The sequence below is a fragment of the Triturus cristatus genome, chromosome 7, assembly GCF_964204655.1.
Source record: "Triturus cristatus chromosome 7, aTriCri1.1, whole genome shotgun sequence".
In the NCBI taxonomy this organism is placed as follows: domain Eukaryota; kingdom Metazoa; phylum Chordata; class Amphibia; order Caudata; family Salamandridae; genus Triturus; species Triturus cristatus.
Window position 1 is genome coordinate 864,672,122 of NC_140590.1, and position 20,296 is coordinate 864,692,417.

Here is a 20,296-nt window from a genome sequence, read left to right on the forward strand (position 1 = left end):
ACAGAGTTTGCGAAGGACCAAATTAGATTAACAAAGCAAGAAAACGAAAAGCCTTACAGCAGTGAAAGAAAAATATCCAGGGGTTTAGAGATACCGACTGAGCAACTCACAAAAGGCTTTGCCGAAGAAAAGTAGCAGGGGAAGAATAGAATTAGCATGAAAAAACACTTAGCCTGGGGTCTGAAGACTAGGTAGAGAGCCCACCGGAGGCGCATTTCCCAAACAGCTGTCAGCATTGTGAAAAGAAATAGTGCGTGTTGACTAATGAAGGAGACTGTCATACCGCCCGTAAAAGATCCAGTCCAGGTGGGCGGGGAAGAAAGTGGACAGGATGGTAACCAGGAGGGACTAAGAAGCCTCCGGGACAATCAGAACACCCCGTTTTGCAAAACTGGTGACGCAAAAAGCATGCGCGCTGCTAACGCCAGGCGAGACCTAAAAAGGGCCTTAAAACTTCACCCGCCAGCTTTAGGCAGATCGCATTACTGGATGCGATCAGAAAACTGTTTGCTAAGAGCATACTTCACCTCCAGGAGATGGTTTTTGGTAATGACCTCATACTTGCAGATCAAGAGATGTTTTGTGAGCATAGTGGCACTTTAGAAATCACTGCCCTGCAAATCTAGATCGAAAAATATCCAATAGGCAAGGGAATGGCCTTGTATGCTGCCTTTATAGATTTCTCCACTGCTTTCGACCGGGTGATGCTGTGGAGGAAACAGACTGCAATGGGGATTCCCGTGCATTTGCTCAGACTTATTGCATTCCTTAACTTGTACACAGGACCTGATTGGAGGTAACCTGGGCATGTCGAGTAAAGTAGAAATCCACAATGGGTTGAAGCATGGGTGCTTACTATTTTTCCCCCCCCCCAGATTAAGGACTTGCAGATTAGGGTGGAGACTGTAAAGGAGACTCAACCAAATTAGGATAATGCAATTGAGCTGTCTACTTTACACGGATTGCACCATCCAGTTAGATTGAACTCTTATAGGATTACAAAGGTGTCGATGAACTAGGCCATTATTCAGACAATCATTCCTTAAAAATAAATCTCTTAAAGTAAAATCATGTTTTTTAGTTCTCGGGATGCATGGTTATGAAAAATATTTACAGGTTTCTGGAATGGGGTGTGGGGGGGGGGTGGGTGGGGGGTCTGGATCTAATGAAGTTGTACCTATATTTAGGAAGGACTTTTTTCAAGCAAGTGCTCTAGCAGTGACCACATTGGCCAGTGCAGAAGTAAGGCAATGGTAGGCTACATAAATGCTGTGGGAAAAGGCACACGTTTTTTATCGGTTTACAAAATTAAAACCCCATATGTACAGAGTTACACTTGTGACTCAGTAGATTAACAGCAGTAAGACTTTTTGAGAAGGTGGAAGGGTGCATTTGGCACCAAATTTGTAACCTGATTCGTGCACCTTTCATAGCGGCCCTCAGTCTCGAATTCGGGCTCCTCTTGATTTACGTGTTTGCCATGGCAGCAGGTCTACTGTGGGATAATGCCTTACTAGTGATGTGAGCTCTATATGGGATGCGCTATGACAGGAAACCTTTTTCTGCCTGAAGGGAAAAAGCATGGTCTTCAGATATTATGAGAATGCCTTAGACACATTTTAAATTGGGCATAATGGTGCAAGCCCTCTACCAAAACAAGTCTTGAACACTAATGGAAAAAACAATTTATGAAGTCAGTCACAAAAGACATACTGTACTGTGTTCAGGGCCATCTAGGAACGATACGATGGTGGGGAGTAGTGTGTATAAACAACCCTTACCTTATATCAAAGAAACTCCCCAATGTAGAGCGTAGAACTATCCTGTTGCTGAGGCTGAATGTGCTCCCCATGCCAATATTAACAGGGGCATGGTAGGGATTACCCAGGGAGGACAGACTTTGTGACCTGTGTGGAAACCGGGTGCAGGATTTAAATCAGGTCTGGTCTGTCCCCCCACGACAGACATTAGGACATGTTTTACTTTAGAAACACTGGTCTTAAAATAAACTACCACTACTGCAGAGGCGGCCTGGAACTGCCTTTAACCCCCTCCCTCTGAACCAGTAGGTATTAAAAAAATGTGCTTTTTAAAACAATTTTTAGAGGATTATTAGGTTGCGTTTAGCTTTGGTATGTTGAACATGGTCCTCTCTGGGTAACATACTCTGCACATTATAAGTAGTATTTTAGGACACTTTGAATTGTACAGTTGAAGTGAAGAGTATTTAAAAGGTATAAAGCCATTTGTACTGACTATGCACTGTATTGTAATTGATTTGTTTAATTGTTTCTATATGTGCACTTGCAACTTTATACATCCCATATGTTTATTATATGTGGAGTTATTTTTAGTTTTGCCTAATGATGCTATGAATTTTGTACTGTATAACAAAAATAACAATAGTTAGGTCCTCGAATGTATCTTACTCTGTTAATAAGAACTGTATGATTCGGTATATTGGAGCTCTCCTTGTACGTTTTATGTGGAACTCTTCAGAATTCCAAATCATATTAAAGTTCATTGAATTAGGAAAGCTTACGCTGAAGTACCGTCTGCCAGAGTTTGTTATGGTTAATGTTAATAGCTATAGGCTTGATTGGCGAGCAGGGAAAGGGGCAGAATGCCATAGGTCTTGTCGGATTATTAAAAGTAATGGCAAAGCCAGTAGGTCTTAATTGTTGTGAAAAGCATTGTGCTTAAGGCAACAGACTTTAAGGGCGAGTTTTTATTACACTGTGCTTAAGCATGTAAATGGGGATTTTGGTACATGGAATTTCGCTGATTAATAGTAGGCCAGGATTTTGGTATTAGTGACCCGAACAAATCATGTGAAGAGACGAATTGCACTATAGTAATCCTTATTAGGCTTTATTAGTAGGAATTTTATATTATTTTGACAACTGTATTTTGTACAGATTTGTAATTTTATTAGGGTATTCATGTATTTGCAGGAAGGCTTATGAATCAACTCAGTAGTCGACGTTGGTTATTGTGACAAGCCTAGGATAAAGGGTAAACGCCCAATAGTTTAAAGTGAAAAGTTATGATAAAATTTCCCTTTTGATACTTCCCCTTCTCTTTTTATTCTAATGTTTAAGAGGATAATACCAAGCAGGGCTAATGGGTTGCTTGCCATTCTTATCTGCAGTGGAGCGCATCCCACGTGGCCACTTGCTCTAAATCAGTAGACCTTTATGCAATGTGGCTGTCCCTAGCGTATGAAGGTTTTACTTTTCAAGGATGGCAAACACCTTGGTTGTAAATGTGACAGCCATGTTCTAACTTTAAAGCAAACTATTTACAACACCGTTACAAGATGGATATCCGCTAGGTTTAGTTTTGTTATTATAAGTCTATGATTATAGTGTATAGATGGCAGCAGGTTTACTTTTTCCTACTGGTATTCCTTTGATTTAGCTTTCATAGGTTGTTGAATTTGTTTTTTATTGCAGTTGTGTCAGAGGGTGAATGAAAGAATGTGTCCGTGAATTGATTAACAGATGCATGAGCGGAAGGATGAGCTAGAGTGCATATGTACGTAGTAAGCTATAGAGGGCAGTTTGTAAGTTCTGTATTTGGTAACTAACATTCATGCTTACTTGTATGAACCTGTCCAATAGTCATAATTATCCTGTGTCCTATTGGTTGAGCTTTATAGAACATACAAAGTTTTAGGAGTCCATCCAGGGTGGTCAGTTGGATCTTCCTGTGATGCGCCAATAAACAACTTATTTACAATATTTACGTGTGTATGTGCTTCCTTGACCCTACCACATATTTAGGCAATGAGTAGCAGGAACGGAGAGGGAGCATCTAAGCATCGGACGAAAAGAGTTTGTGGCATTAACCTCAATATCAAATTGTCCACTCATCGGGGGGATCGATGTGAGGAGAGATCTTCCCAGTCTTGGAGGGTGTGGCATGGCAGTGAAATCGCTATTGGCTGGTTTTTGACACCTTGTGGGAAAGCATGAGAAAAGGTTGTGCCATGTGCTAGTCTGGTGCCTATCGGCGATTGCTGGAAATCATGTGCGGGTCAGAACAGCTGTTTGAAGCGTGAATGCTCAAATTTCTGTAGAGAGCAAAGCCTTTGTTTAGCAAAAGGATAGACTTCCTCTTGAAAAGAGCATCGTTGTTTAATTACGCAGTCTGGCAAATATATATATATATTTTTTTACTTGCATCAAGCTCCACTTCCTTTAAATAAAAATTAGACTGCTGTTTCCGTGATGACGCACGGCGCAATTACAAGCGATAAGGAGAATTCCCATTCTTCAATATACAAACTGGGACAACAACAAAAAAAAAACTGCCGCGAGCAGTGTACATAATTTCGGATGCAGATTACTTGTATATACGGTGACTGGCACACCGCATGGTCAGAGCATGCAGGGCTTTATGCATTTGGATGCAATCATCTTCATCAAGATCAGTTAACAGCAGATTTTGGTTGGAGGATCAAAGCACTTTACAACTATTGATCTCAAGAAAGGCCTGTTGACAAAAAAAAAATCAAATTATAATTAGGTTATTCTGAGTATTACGCTAGGCTGGTTAAAAACTTTGCAAATATTGTGCATCCTCTGCAGTATTTCTCAAGAAGGGAACAAAGTTTGAGTGGGATGTGGAACCCACGTCAACTTTTAACAGTTTGAAAAAGAAAATCCTTCAATCCAAACCCTCGTTTCTTTCGCACAAAATGCGGTTAATGTGATCACGTGGATGTCCGGGCCATTGGTCTTGGTGTGGTTTTTAGTCAAATTAAAGATGGAGTTTAATCCACCATTGCTTTTGCATCCAGACCGTTGACACTTTTAAATCTAGGTATTCCACCATTGAATGGGAGGCATTAGGGTGTAGTTGGTCAGTAACACATTTTAAAATGTACTCGTGGGGTAAGCCTTTTTACTTGGAAACTGACCACAAACGTTTAATTTCATTATTGTCAAAACATGGAATGGGCAAAGCATTTTCTACATTGGTTAGGTTACTGGCCAAATTATACGAGTGCACTTTTATGGGTATGTATTCACCAGGCATCAAAAACATAAGAGATGACCGTTTATATAGGTACAGGTGAAATTCAGCTTTCTAACTAACAGCCACAGGAACAATGTGTTGTGGCCACAGTTCAAGGTGTAGAGTGGTCTGTAAAGGAAGTTGTCTCAAATAACGAATGGCTGTTGGCTAGTTCCACAGATAATACTTGAAAAGCGATTAAGGAGTTGTGAAGTACAGCCTTTGGAGAAACACTCACCCAAAGAACTTTCAAGTGTTTTGGAAAGTCAGAGGACTTATTTTTGGAAAACGGTGTGATTGTTAAGGTGCTTTGTTCCACCTGCAGGAATTAGGAAAAAAAACATATTTCCATTGCTCATTTAGGTCCAACTAAGCACCATAAAAAAAGTTAGGCAATGGTTCTGGTGGCCTTACATCGATGGCGATATAATTACATTTGTAGAAAAATGTCTTTTAGGCTTAAATTCTGTAATAGTGTTGAAGACAACAATCTTCTCTTTGCAAAAGGCGATTCCAGAGATACGTTTGTCAAAACTGGCTATTGATTTGCCGGGAGCTTATGAAAAGATTGGACCTGGGAAGCTTTATTTTAGTATTCATTATTTCTCAAAGTGAGTGGAATTTAAATGAATTTGACAACCCAATGCTGAAGCAGCTATTGCTTTTCTTCTAGACACCTTCAGGAGAGAAGTTTTATCGAACACTATTGTTTCAGATAATTGAACACATTTTTCATCTAGCAAAATGAATGATTTTTAAGTGTAGGAAGTGGGCTTATTTAAATTGCTTTATATTCACCAAACATGAATGGTTTGGTGGAAAGATTTAACAAGACATTAGTGAAGGGTACTCAGTTAGCTGTTTAGAGCACTCATCAATTTAAAAAAAAAAAAATAACACAAACACGTGGCAGATTTACTGTGTGCTGCTTATTCATGTTGCATTTGGTAACATTTATGCTTACTTGTATGAACCTATTTAATGGTAATGTAATTATCCTGCGTCCTATTGGTTGAGGTTTGCTGTCGTTCATAGGACATTCCAAGTTTTAAGATTCTAGATTGGTCAGTTGGATCTTGCTGTGAAGGAGCTTGGATGCTCCAATTAAAAAGCTTCTTATTTACACTATTTACTTGTGTATGTGCTCCCTGGACCCTACCACAGCGTGATTAACTCATCACGGACGCAAAAAAGGCACTTTCATAAGGCAGACCATATGGCATAGACAATGCTAGTTTACTTAAATTGCGCAATACTAACAGTGGGGTTAGTTAAAATAAGGACTGCAGTTTAAAAAACAAGATTAAATGTTCTGAGCACAGCACATGAGCTCTAACCCTCAGTGTATCAGGGGGACTTGCAGGCTCCTCCATAAGGCAGTGTCCCTCACTTGAAAGCAAGATTGCATCAAGTGTGCTATTGGAAAAGTGACAACACCAACAAAAGCTACTGTTTAGAAAAGGTAAATGGTGTTTGGAGGGTGGGGGGTGAGAGACTGCGTTTTGAAGGAAGAGTCAAAGTCTCCCATCAGGACAGAGTGACCTTGGAAAGTACTCAATCTCCTTATCAGTGGCTTGGGCACTATGACCGAGCCCACAGGAAAGCCCTTTAATGATTCTCCCCTGCAATTTTCCTCACTGTGTATGTCCTGGATTCTTGGGTCCGTTTTTCCCCAATTAAGGATCAGAACACAAACCTTCTCTCCCATGCATATGTCTAAATTGTTTTGTGGAAAAACGTGTCAAAATAATCAATACAATGAATTACAATTATATTGAGGTAATACATAATGACAGCCATAAAGCAGTTATCAGTGGCTTAATTGATGGAACAAATGTGGAAAATCAACAGGCAGGGCCACTGGTAAGTGGCATGGAGGGACCAACTATTGCAATAATAAGTGGTATTTATTAAGCGCCAACTACGCCATACGGGGCACTGAAGCGCTTTGAGTATACTATGCTGCGACGTAAGGTTATTAGTAGAGTAGTAAAAGAAAGAAAATTGGGGGAATGCATTAGTTGTGTTAGGTTTGTGCTCTGGATTTCTTGTGTGCTTAGTAGACTTCATTAGGGTAGGAAATAAGAGGACGATTTGAAAATTTGAGAGGGAATTAGTAAGTTTAAGTAGTGGTTGTGTGCGCCTGCTAGTTGGATGACATGGCTAACAAGCATTGGCAATGCAAATAGGTCCGGGTCTAAAGGACTGCTGCATGGCAATGCGAAGCACCACACCAATAACATCTGCATGGACAAGCACCTCCGCGAAGGCAAGAACTGCAGAACGACAATCGGCCCACGTCAAAAGAACAGACGTCAGCTGCACTGCCAAACCAAAACTTCATGCAGGCCAATGACTGTCCAAGCCTCACCGCCAGAGACAAAAGAGAAAACGAAAAAACACACAAATCATCCAGTTAGCCAATAAACCTCCACAGCACTACAATGTCATGTTAGTGAACCCAAAAGTTTAAGCCCAGGTAGCTGGACGAAGACAAAACGCCTACAGCTGTGCAGAGGACAAGCACCAGACACCAGAACCACACTATCTCCACCCTAACAAAACATATACCCATGGCCCCCACCATGTGGGTATGCGACAGCATGCGAGAGCCAGAATGTGTGTGGGACAGCCTGCAAGAGCGTGTGTGTCAGCGTGCAGGAGGAGAGTGTGTGTGTGTGACAGAGTGAGAGTGTGTGAGAGAGAGAGAGAGAGAGAGAGAGAGAGAGAGAGAGAGAGAGAGAGAGAGAGAGAGAGAGAGAGAGAGAGAGAGAGAGAGAGAGAGAGAGAGCGTGTGAGCGCGACCGGGTATGCAAGAGCGAGCCTGGGTGTATTCTTAAACGGACTTTCAGCCTGCTCTCCTCATCCACTGTTCAGTAGTGTGTCAATCGCATTTCAGTAGTCAAATGCCAATTAAATTATTGAGCTTTTTTTTTTACAAAATGATGCAACCAAATATGGAAGATAACGTGGAGCATTCTGTGACACTTGTACCCTAGTTTATCAGAGTTCTTTGGCGCCTGATCCCAAAGGTCACAGTAAAGTTAAGGTAGGTAGCACAATGCTCTCTGTGCCCAGTGTGGGTCCTTGCGGAGATTGAGCTTTATCTGCCGAGGAGTTTGAGCGCTACGCATAGCAAAGACTAGTGGAAAGGGGAATCCAATTAAAATAGATCTATGGAGAAGTTAGTGATAATGAGTACCAATAAACCGACGAGCCATTGACCAAGTTAGCAAGGGTGTATAAATGGCAGTCTATTTTAAATCAGATGGTCTACAGAGATGGGGTTAAAATTTGAAGCCAGTTAGCAACTGAATGGCGAGAGTGGTAATTTGTATCTACAGGAAGAAATGCTTTAAAAGAAACATCGGTTCTTCGTCTTAGCCTGCAGAAAAAGTTGGCTTGATTTCCACAATGACTTAGGACGGGAGTTACGTAAACAATGCCCAATGGTGCGTGAGAAATGCTGGTTTACTAAGCGATATTCAGTCGACAGCCCTTCACCACATCTAGAACGGGGCGTGTTGATCACACAAAGTATTTTAACTTGTAGGTTGTCCAGGTGTGAATGGTGGTGGCGGTGAGTGAGAAAAGTGCATATATCCCTTGAAAATATAGGAAGCCACCCTTCGCTATACAGGAATCTCTGGCTCGGCACGAAAGCAGTTCAGTCTGAAAGGGACCATCCTGCTTTCCGAACCGCCTCCAATTCTAAGAGGGGGGGGGGGGGAGAAGAGAACTGTTAAAAGGCACACAAATCAGAGCTTGAACTTGTTGAAGATACCCAGTTGTCCCATGGGACTATCCTAAGTTGGAAACGTGAACAAAGCATTTCACATTACTTCCTATAGCATGGCGTGAACAAATCGGCTCGTTATCGTAACACAATACACCACGTCATAACATTAATTAGACTACAGCCTCACACACTTAACACAGCAAGTTGAACTTCGGAGCACTTGCACCTAACACTGCATTTTACAAATACGCTTGTTCCCCAAAGGCGGTTTCATTCATGTGCAGCCATTCACACTGGGAAACAGCCTTAATAACGAAGGTTTAAAAACAACTGACCTGAACAACGAATCCTAAACAACGACATCCTTAACTACGACTTACTCGAACGACTTTCCTAAACCATGAAGAAAAAAAAAGACCTTGTGAATGGCCATTTATATTTACAATGGTCTGCCTTCCCAGATTTTTTTGCTGAAGATGAACACACAATGCGTGCACATATTAGGTAGTGGTCAAGCATTGGCCCATGACAGCAAAGTTTTGATAGCACCCATATTGCGATAGATTGTGCTGAAAAATGCACACTGGACACCATGCTCTCAAGGTTATCTTAAAGCTGATCAAAACTCTTGGGGTATGACATGCGAGTACTAAAAAATTCAACTTGACATGAAAAAAATTATGTAAAATTATTTTTTAATTAAATGTTCATGGGTGAAAACACATGTTTAACAGAATCGCCTTTGAACGATTCCTTTTGAGACCAACAACAAAAATATTTGGGACAAAGTGAGAATTTTCCATTTTATCCAGTTTTGCAGTGTTAGGATTTAACAAGGTATTCAATTGGAAAAGAGGGAGTTGTTAACAATCGCCGTCCAAATAGCTAAAGGTGAATGACAGGGGTGGTTCTGCAGCAAACAAGCACCGGAGTCTGATGAACAAAGCCTAGCCCAGGCACAGTGAACGAAAGGTTGGTGGACGGTTACCGAGCACACAGAGAAGAGGTAGTGGCGAGCAGTAGGTGCAGAGAAAAACGAAACCATTTAGCAACTTGCCGCACCCGGATCGAGGTAATCCAATTTAATTTTGGCAATGAGAAGGTTCAACCCACATGACAAGGAAATGATACCACAGTCAGTACTTGTCAATGAAATATACTGATTTAGACAGGTACTGTGTTGAATAGAAAGGGCCTGAATATCTCAATCTAATAAATGTAATCGAGGGTAATGTTACTTCTCGGAAACAGATATTTTGAGGTTCTTGCGGAAATTGTTAGAGAATGCTTTACGTTTTTGGTAGAGTATTTTCGTGGTTAAGGAACTCGTTGACAATGTAGTGGTTTCGGATTACTCGTGGTTTAGCCTTCATGATTAATGAAGTTGTTGTTCAGGCAGTAGTTGTTTATTCATATATTCATTCACACTAGAACACGGGCATGCTGTGGTGGTACTGCAATTTGAATGACAGTTATACTTCAGAGTGTCAACCTTGTGGCAACCATTACTAAGTTCACAACCATTTCTAGCGATTCTACAACAGATGTCAAGCAATTTAATGGCAAGGTAAAGGGGGGCACATATAGATATTACAACTCATGCGCCTTTAAACATACATACCTTCCACTAAGACTTTTTTGGCCATTGCTGCTGCTCGGTGAGAGTTATATTTGACCACAGCCAGAAGTTCACGTTTCTTGGTGGGGCTTGGGTACAAAGCGATGTCCTCAATTCCTGAAGTCAGCTGCTGCAGTGCCATTTTCAGCTCCCCCTGCTCCAGGCGGCAGGGCACACAGTCTACACACAGCTCGCACTTCTCGGTGCTCCGACACACGACAATGCGGTGGTCTTTCTGCACTTCGTAGCCGTTCAGCGCAGCAATGGCAGACTGGGCGTTTCGCCGGCTGGTGTACCTGGCGTAGGCAAAGCCCCGATTCAGGCCGCTGAAGGTCATCATCAGGCGGAATTCATACAGTTTGCCAACGCTCTGAAAGAGGGGGATCAATTTGTCTTCGTAGATGTCTTGAGGCAGCTTGCCAATGAACACCTCGGAGCCGGAGGGAGGGGGGGCACCTGCCCATTCTGTCGAGAGAGGACAAAAAAAAAAAAAAAAAAAAAAAGTAAAAAAAAAGGGACAGCCGTAACATTAACAGAATAATTAGTGCTGAAATGTAAAGCAGCACTTATTCTGGCAGTTACAAAAGTTCTCTTGTCGCGAAAAGTCACAAGTACATCTAGCCTGGAGAAGTTTACAGTGATGGATGCCATTTTTAAAAAAAAAAATCTTCACGGCACTACAAATAATAGCGCAGCCAGATGTGAAAATAACAGTTATTGATTTAGAGCGGAGGATTGAAAGTCTAAATTAGGAGACAGCCGTGCCAGGAGAAGCAGGTCGCCCGTTTATTATACGTGCATCTCTGCATTAACATTCACTAACCAACGTTTAAGTAAAATAATCCTCTACGCACCCGGGGGAGGTCCGCCGTACTTCCGCTGACCGTTCACCTGCACCAGGGAGGTTCCCGTTTCTTTAACCCAGGCCATCAGCGTTGCCTTGTTTACAGGGTTTACAGCATTGATCCACATCTAAGAACAAACATTGTAATTATATTGCTCAAGAAAAGTACACGCCTTTGGATAAATACCTTTGAGAGAAGAAATGCTTTAACAGAAGGATGCAGACTGAATAGATTAAGGAGGTGCGCTATAATCAACTCCAAGGTCTTTGGTACTCAATTAAATAGTTTAAATCTCTATATCAGTTCTTACCATGTGAATTTGCGATACTATGCACAAGCGCTAGATGCTAAGGCTCAATATATTTAAACATTTCTTTAAAAAAGGGCGTAAATAGGAGGTCTAGTACAGACGACAGTGGTCAGTTTTAAAATACTCAGTACTTCTTGTATAAAAACCATGCTTCGTTTGTAAATGGATTTCCGGGTTACAAAGATCAGTTTACAAGGATTCGTTAATATTTAAAAACAGATTAACCCTCTCCATGCTCGAGACCGCTCCAGATTTTTTCAATTAAACCAAATCAAATATTTTTTGCAACAGGCTATGCTATGGCTAATTGCAAACGCTCCCGACAAATTGCTTAGTCGCTTTTCATTACACTTGCAAGCGGTCTAAGAACATTATCGGGCCTATTACACTTTTGAGATGTAAGTGGGATGAAAACACTGAAGGGTCTCTGTAAGAGGCGTGGCCAATGTAATTAAGGGCACGGCTTAGCAAGCTACAAATCTATGCTTAGCATAGTATGCCGTCCAATTTTTATTTTGCCGTTTCTGTACTTGCATCTAGATATGATACAAGTAGTAACATCATACCTACATACTAGTCAGGACTACTTGCTTTAACAATGGTTGTTAGCAGGGCTACCAAGTGCCATGCAGATGTGGTGGTCCGCATCACCGCACTGAAATGCTAGGTCACGCATATTAGCACCTATGGCTGACTGTCAAGCATTGTATTACAACACTTGTCGAGTCAGTGGCACAGACCGGCACCGCGTGGTGTGCGCTTCACTGCGGGCGGCATACGATGACGTCAAGGCGGCAGTTGAATTCAGAATAATCCGAGGCCAGCCTGCTAGTGCATCCAGTGCGCTCGCTCCTCGACTTACACCGACCCAACCCTGCCGGGCCTACCACGACTGACAGACCCACAGAACACTGTGGCCGCCTGACTTCCACTGCGGAGGCCTGGTTGTTAATTTGAGGACACAGGGGGAGCACCATGACCCCTGACTGTAGCAGAGCCGGACCCCACAAGCCTGATGCGACCCGCAGAGAGAAGCAAACCAGACATCCGGCGCCTATGGGGAAATGCAGCTGCTCTTGGGCCGCAGGCGGCCATCACTGCAACTAAATTCAAGCAAGCGTGTGCCCATCCCTGAAATCATGGACATAAATTAAAATCAGAAATAAAGTTTAAAATGTGCTTCGACTAACCTTGCTTCCTTCAAATTCCACGCTCACATCACGACCCCCATCACCCGTACTCGCTCGCAGCTACACAGACTTCAGACAACAAACACCGGCATATTGCACAAAAAGTCAGAGGTCATTCAAATAATTATTTAATGTGTGCGAAAGATAATGTCTACAGCTGAATTCAGAAAAAAATGCACACCAGATAGTGTTCGGCCGGAAAAGGCGTGTTTCAATATTTTTATGAATGGTTATGATTAGGGCTCCCGGTTTTATGGTATTTATTTTTTTGCCATTTCCGTCTGTATTTATCCATATTTATTCTCTGGGCATTTTTTCTGTATTTATCCACATTTATTTTTGCCACAAGCAAAAGACGACGCTACAGCTAGTATTTTTCCACATTTATTTAAATTGACAATTTTATTTGTTTTCTAGTACAATATAGTCTATATTGTACTAGAAAACAAATAAAAAATTTAGGACAAAAAAATGATAGATCTTGGATCGCTAATTAGTGGGCTGTGCTGCTTTGTCGTTTTCACTCTCCTTCCTGCTTGACTATGTATCCCTTACTCCTAAAGGCGACGCAACAGCTCCAAAAGATTGTGCTTCAAATCAGATGGAGTTTCTTGGTGTGCGAGATAACAAAGCTGACAAGCTGCACCCGAGTACTTCACAGGTCTTTAAAAAGACCATTCACATGTTAACGAGGTTTTGTTGTTTATTTCACCCCTTTTTACCAGACTGCGGGCAGTGTCTACCCCCTGTGAGAGTTGCCTTTTACACGGGACACGGGTGGGAGCTACGTGCCCATATTTTTTTTTTTTTTAAACAGAAACAGTTGCGGTGCTGTTTGCAAAAGAAAAGAAACACAGCCCTCAGATGCCTGGTCTGAAAGGAAACGGGATGGGTGCCGTGAACCTGGAGGACAGCAATCTAAACAACGACCCTCGTCAGGAAGCCTGACACCTGTAGAAAATGTAAATGTGGCAAATGGCTAATGATGAAATGGAAAGGCGGCGTGGGAGCAATTTAGGCTTTAATTGACAGAGTGACATGAATTTTCTTCGAGCGCAGCTAGGAGCGCAAGTGTGGGAAGCATACTACCTCCCTGCAAGTGTGGGAAGCTTCTACTACAGCAGGCATCCCAAGTCCATTAGCCACACTTTGCTTCCGTCTGTCTATGTTTTTTTGTTTCTACCCGGTGCCCTGCTCTCCAAAGTCCTCGCCAGCACGAGACACCGTGACCCGCGAGTCACTGAACACAGGGCACCCCCACTCCGCGCTGCCAGCACGGAAGCCGTCCTGTTCATCATTCATTCAACTCTCCCTGTCTCGCTCCGTGCCGGGTGCCTTCCTTCATCCAGCACAGTCTGCCACGGGTACAAGCGCCTTATCTTCCATTCCAAGTGCCCCGTCGGTAGCAAAATACCCGACGGCAGCGTGGCCAAATTTGCTAGTATTTTTCAGTTTATAAATATAAATACAGACAAAGGAAATATAGATTTCCGTCTGTATTTATATGTATAAATCCGTAAAAACGGAAAACCGGGAGCCCTAGTTATGATGGAGCTTAGATTTCACCTATAAAATGTATGCATTATTGTATGACAAAAGGCACGCAGATTGTGGTGCAAGCAAGATGCAAACATAAGGTCTGATCAGAATGCTTCAGTTTGGAGGTGCTTTCATGTGAAAACATGCTCAATTAGTTGAACAGCCATGTTTATATGCAATTAATCAATATGTAATCTCACTATAGGACGCACATTAATTTAGAAAATGTATTTGCACTTTCAAAATGGTATCATGTATTTTTGCAAGAGCAGAAATGTGCTGAATTGTATTTCACAGTGTAGAAAACCACGTGATTTCAGTTTGCTTTAGTGAACTCCGCTTACTGCAGTTTTTTCCCTTGAACATTAGAATGGAATGTGCTCCTCTTCCCTACCAACTTTCAATGAAAGGGCTTTGTTAATAAATCACGCCCTCCTATTTCTGTCTCTTCGACCTTCACTATGTTGCATATTTTTGTAGCCTGAAAGCGTGGAGTGAAGAGCACATATTTTTTTTTCATAATCACAAGACTAAAATTTGAACAAGAACACGCCCGATTAATGACATATCCAGTCAGCCCATGGGGAGAGAATGTGCCTTGACGTTCTGATTAGATCAGCAATGAGGACCGAGCACGTGAACTTTTGCTTGAAATATGGCTTAGAAGTGGGAGGGGTGCCTCTTTTTGCTCATTTTTTCTGAGGGCCAGGCCCAGTTTCTCTGCTGGACACAGACGGGGAGGAGAGAGAAGGAGGGGCTGCATCTGTGGGGGCTATTTTGCAGCCCGAGACACAGACTAGCACAGCGAGGCAGAGAGTGAGCTGAAAGGATTAGAACAGATTTCGATTTTAGGTGCTAAACTTTAAATGTCATGCTTTAACTAACTGCTTTTGAAAATATGTATTTGTCCTATGTATTTATTTCTCTTTATCGGAGATTTTTGCTATTATTAATTAACCTTGCAAGACTTACTCTTTTTCTTAGAAACTCTTTAAGAGTTTTGACTGACAATTTGCACCACATTTCCCATCCTATATGTGATGCTTATATGCAGACTAATATGTTCTGTATTAATCCTATTTGTCCTATTTTTCAATTCTGTAACCTAATTGATATTTGACTAATGAATAAAGAGTCCGAGAACCTTAACTTTTGACTTAAAAATAAAACCCTTTAAAATAACTCACCACTCATTATTGCCTTAAATATGGTTTGCATTTAATTTTAATATTTATGTAAAGTCTCCTGTTTGGTGAAACACGGTCATCAAAAGGTTCATCATTTCACCCTTTACACCGGTAAACAATAGGTAATGAGGTTTTGAATAGGGAAATTACCAGGTAATTACCGCTGGATCAGTTTTTGGTAGCAGAGTTAAGGTTAGTGCCATCACCAAAATGAGCATAGTTAGTTTAATGCCTAGGGCTAGAAAATAATTGCCCAAGTTAGATGAAAGTCCAGATTCCAATGCTCAGAACCTAAGACTGGCAAAGCAGTACTGGAAAGGTGATACAAGAAGGAGATTGCTGGAGTGGTGCGAGTATTAGGGTTGTGAAATGTTGTTAATGTGCTTGCAGGTATGTTTTTGTGGTGTTGAAAAATAGAAAGGGTTGACTGTGGATGAAATTTTGCTCATTTTGACTTGTTTTTTTTTTATTGATTAAATTGGTAATTTCATAGGACAGATTTATTGATTTATGTCTAACACTTTATGTTGAGTTTGTATTGTGTTTTATGTTGTCAATTGTTTAATGACTTCCGGGACAAGTGAAGTCGCACAGTGCATGGTCTGGTTGCCCTGTATGTAGATGAGGAAAAATGTGTGGCCCATTGTCTGGTTTCAAGTTGGTAACATCCGTCGTGTGTTATCGTTGGGGACATATCCGTGTGAAAGTGGTGTATGGATAGAGAAGGCCACCTGTGAAATTTCAGCCTAAGAATAGGAGTCGACAGTGAGCTCTGATTACTCTTATCCCTGGAAAGTTAACGGGTCTCCCCAAAGCTTGTAAGAAGGGTTAAGTAGATGGAAGTGCTACTGTATCTGCGAAACTGAATTATTCTGTGGTAGGGTAGAGGTAAGCGCTGCCTACTGGAAATACAGAATTCTTGTGCAAATGGACTACATTTTCCGTATGAATGTGTGTAAGTGAAATAGCACTCTGTTTTCTCGTGAAACTCTGGCCTTAATTCTCAGGGGCATTGTAGTCTCCACATGTGTTTTATCCCCAAGGAAACGGTTAGCTCCTGCTTGTCAGAAGGGTAAAGTAGAGGGAAGTGCTACTTTATCTGCAAAATGCGACAATTCTGTGGTAGGGTAGAGGTAAGCGCTGCCTACTAGAAAAACAGAATTCTTGTGTAAAAGGTCAAAATTATTTCTTTGGTTTAGCGAAACAGATAATGGTGATGTTTTATGTTGTTACTAACAGATTTTGATTAAAAGGAACGCAAGAAAGGTTTGCCGATAAAATTTTGTAAAGGGAGAGCTAGTAGCAGGAGGAAAACCGACGTCCCAAAGGGCCGTGCTGGCACTGGACGAGACAGTGGGTGTGTAGTGAGCCCTGTTTGTAAAGAAGGAGTCAGTAGCAGGAGTTAATTGGACTGACTGTCAATTGTGGCAGGACTGGAGAAAATAAATTGCATTAAAATATTGCAGAAATGGAATTGTATAAAGAAGCGGTTAGGAGGTAAAGTGAAAATTTAGTTTTTTATTGGGGATGCTCCTGAAGGAACACCTGTGCATTTTAGGTCTACCAATATGGGACAAAATTCATGTATGTGGGTTCACCAATGGTGCAAGATTACTGAAAAAGAGGGTCCTTTGAGGTATCCAAAAGATGGTACTTTTGAATTGCAAGTTAATGACAAATTAAGGGAAGTGTTATGTGAAATAAAGACACCATCTAGAGCTGCACATTTTGAGGCCTTAAGCATGTGGGAAAAGACAGCAAGAGACAAAGCAAGTGAGGATAAAAAGGTGAAGCACCAGATGCAGGAGAAGGGAATTAATGATGATAAAAAGCTTTAAATAAATAATGAATATGGGGGTGAAATAATGTCCGCCACTTTATGTGGTTCCCATTACAAATACTGAAAATAGTGTATCAGTAAGTACTACAGTGGCTACTGCTTCTGTTGAACAGAGAGAAATACAGAATGAGAGAAATGTGCAGACATTTCAGATTGACCCACTACCTGTTGATTTAGCACGGACAGTGATACCCCCAGGTGTTACTGCTATAAATGCGACTGATTCAGTGAAAAATCTACAAGCTGCAGATGTAGACAGTGCCTAGACAAATTGTGACTGTTCAAATGAATATGGGCCCTACTGAAAAGGTTCAAAGAGTTGTAGAAGGAGTAAATATGTCAGGGTTTATTTCAGAAACTCAGAATGCACAGATTATTGAACAGAAACTACCCCAGACAGTCCGAGCATTGAAAGATGGGGAAAAATTGTGTTTACAGCAGCCACAGCCCAGGATAAAATAAATATATTTGGAGATGGGATTTTTCAAACCTGCTTTGAGGAAGCAGAAGTAATTAAAAAAGAAAGAAAGCATGGGGAAACAAATTAACCCAGCCCCCCGAAAAAGATAAACAGCTTAGTGTTTTAAATTCAACATTGGAGCATGAAGAAATGAAGAAATTAACAGTCCTTGTTATGTTACAAGGAATTTATTAAGCGCACGTTCACCAACGGTTTCTCGGCGCTGAGAGAAACATGAGGCAGCGGAAGAGAAGAGGGCTAGTTGTCGTAGGCCTGAGAAAACAGCCAAGTCTTCAGTAGTTTTCTGAATGAGACATAGGAGGTGGTTGACCTAACTCCAGCGGGAGTGAGTTCCAGAACTGCGGGGCCAATACTCCAAAACGAGCACCGCCCAGTTTTTTACGTTTAAATGTGGGGGTGACTAGCAAATTCAGGTGGGTGGATCGGAGGTAGCGGTTGGGGACATAACGTATGATTTTAGATGAGATGAAGGCTGGACAGTTCCCCTGCAGGGATTTGAAGATAGTGCATCCCAATTTGAAAAGACCCCACATGGCCACAGGCAGCCAGTGAATGCCTTTGATTAGAGGCTGAATACGGTGCCATCTAGGCTGATGGAAAATCAGTCTGGCAGCGCGGGTCTGGACAAGTTGGAGGCGTCTTAAGCTGGTATGCCGGGATGCCTACATAGAGGCAGTTGGAATAGTCAAGTCGGGAGATGACCAGAGCTAAGATTACTAAAGCCAAGGCTTCCTGAGACAGGAATCAACTGATTTTCTTAATTCTGCGTAGTTGGAAGAAGCCGGCAGAGACCACCGAGCTGATCTGGGCTTTTATCGAAAGGTCGTTGCTGACCAATATTCCAAGGCTCTTGGCAGAGCTGGCCGGGGTAGGGGGGATTGCCTAAAGAGGATGGCAAAAAGTTGGAGTTCCATGGGTTAGCAGGTCCGCCCGTGAGGATTAACTCCGTTTTGTCAGGATTAAGTTTCAGTTGGTTTCCATTCATCCATTCGCTAATGAAGATCATAGTGTCTTGGAAGTGGGTTAGCGAGGAAGGGTGGAGACCAATATTGAAAACCAGCTGGAGGTCATCCGCATAATTGTATGTTACGACTTTCCTGTCCCGAAGAGATGAGATTAATGGGAGGAGGTAGAGATTGAAAAGAAGCGGGGAGAGGGAAGAGCCCTGAGGAACTCCGCAGGAAAGTTTCATCTTCTTTGACGAGAGGTTGGCGAGGCGGACCGATTGGAATCTGTTGCTGAGAAAGGAGGAGAGTCAATTTAGAGCCCGGCCCTGCTACACGGTCCAGAAGGATGTTATGATCGACCGTGTTGAAAGCCGCTGACAGATCCAGGAGAACCAGGGCCTGGGTAAGCCCTCTATCAGCCCTCCCTCTAAGCTTGTCCATGACTGTCAAGATGACAGATTCTGTGGAGTGAGAAGGTCGAAAGCCGGACTGGTGGGGGTCCAGGATATGATGCAGTTCGACAAAGGGACTTAATTGTGTAGAGACATAGGCCACCAAGACCTTTCCGAGGTATGGTAGTAACGAGATAGGGCGGTAGTTGGCAGGGGTAGAGGGATCAGCACCTGGTTTCTTCAAGATGGGGATAATTTCCGCAGTTTTAAAGAGGTCAGGGACTATGCCCTCTTCCAGTGATTTGTTTAGAAGAGAGAGGATGGCAGGGCACCTGGAGAAAGTCTCCTGGAGGACATAAGGGGGGCAGCAATCTGTTGGGGACCCCGAACCGACTCTTTTTAGTAGACCCAGAAAGGTTTCCAAGGGGATCTGGGGAAACAGGGTCATCAGGGGTGACAAGTCCCTGGTATTAGGAGAGTTGGCAGGGGTGCCAAAGGACAAGATGCTGGCTTTAATGGCAGTGATCTTGTCCATAAAGTAAGAGTTGAGCGAGTCACAAAGGGGTTGAGAGGGGATTAGCTTAAGTACTATTCTGTCAGGTTTAGATAGCTCGCTGACTATGGAGAAGATATCTTTGGCTTTGTTAGCAGAGTCCACGACTTTCTTTGAGAAATAGTCCATTTTGGTTTGGAGAATGGAGGTTTTATATTCTTTTAGTAGATTAGTGTAGATGTTTTTGTCAACTGAGTAATAGTGAAGTCTCCACCTACGCTCCGCTTGTCTTAGTGCAAGCTGCTTAGTTTTTAGGTCCGCGGAGAACCATCGCTGAGCGTCATGTGGTCTGATAGTTTTAGTGTACTTAAGCGGGGCGACGCACTCACTTGCTGATTCAAGCCATAACTTAAGATTTGTGGCCTGAACGTGGATTGACTGTGGCAATAGGGGCCGTAGGATTAAGACGAGAACAGAAATGATTAATATTAGCGTTTTTCCAGTTCCTGGACTTGTGATTTTTAGTCGGTTTGGGTTTATAGGGCTATACACCTGGAAGAGTAAAGGACACAAGATGATGATCCAACCAGGTGCACAGAGAGATCAAAAGGGTCGAGGGAGTCATGTTGGCAAAATGTGTCCCTTGATATGGGTGGGTGCCTGCACCTGCTGGGTGCAGTTCATACCCGACAG

General features: G+C 42.3%; 1 protein-coding gene across 2 annotated transcripts in view; it reads right to left on the reverse strand.

The window, feature by feature from the left end:
• DND1 (DND microRNA-mediated repression inhibitor 1) overlaps positions 1-20,296 on the reverse strand; it is a 100,474-nt gene that overhangs the window by 70,551 nt on the left and 9,627 nt on the right. For both annotated transcript variants that reach the window (XM_085617802.1, XM_085617803.1), the window contains exons 2-3: positions 11,234-11,351; positions 10,383-10,844 (exon numbers count right to left, since the gene is read on the reverse strand). In XM_085617802.1, coding sequence (XP_085473928.1) covers positions 10,383-10,844; positions 11,234-11,351 — 580 coding nt within the window. The remainder of the gene's footprint in view (positions 1-10,382; positions 10,845-11,233; positions 11,352-20,296) is intronic.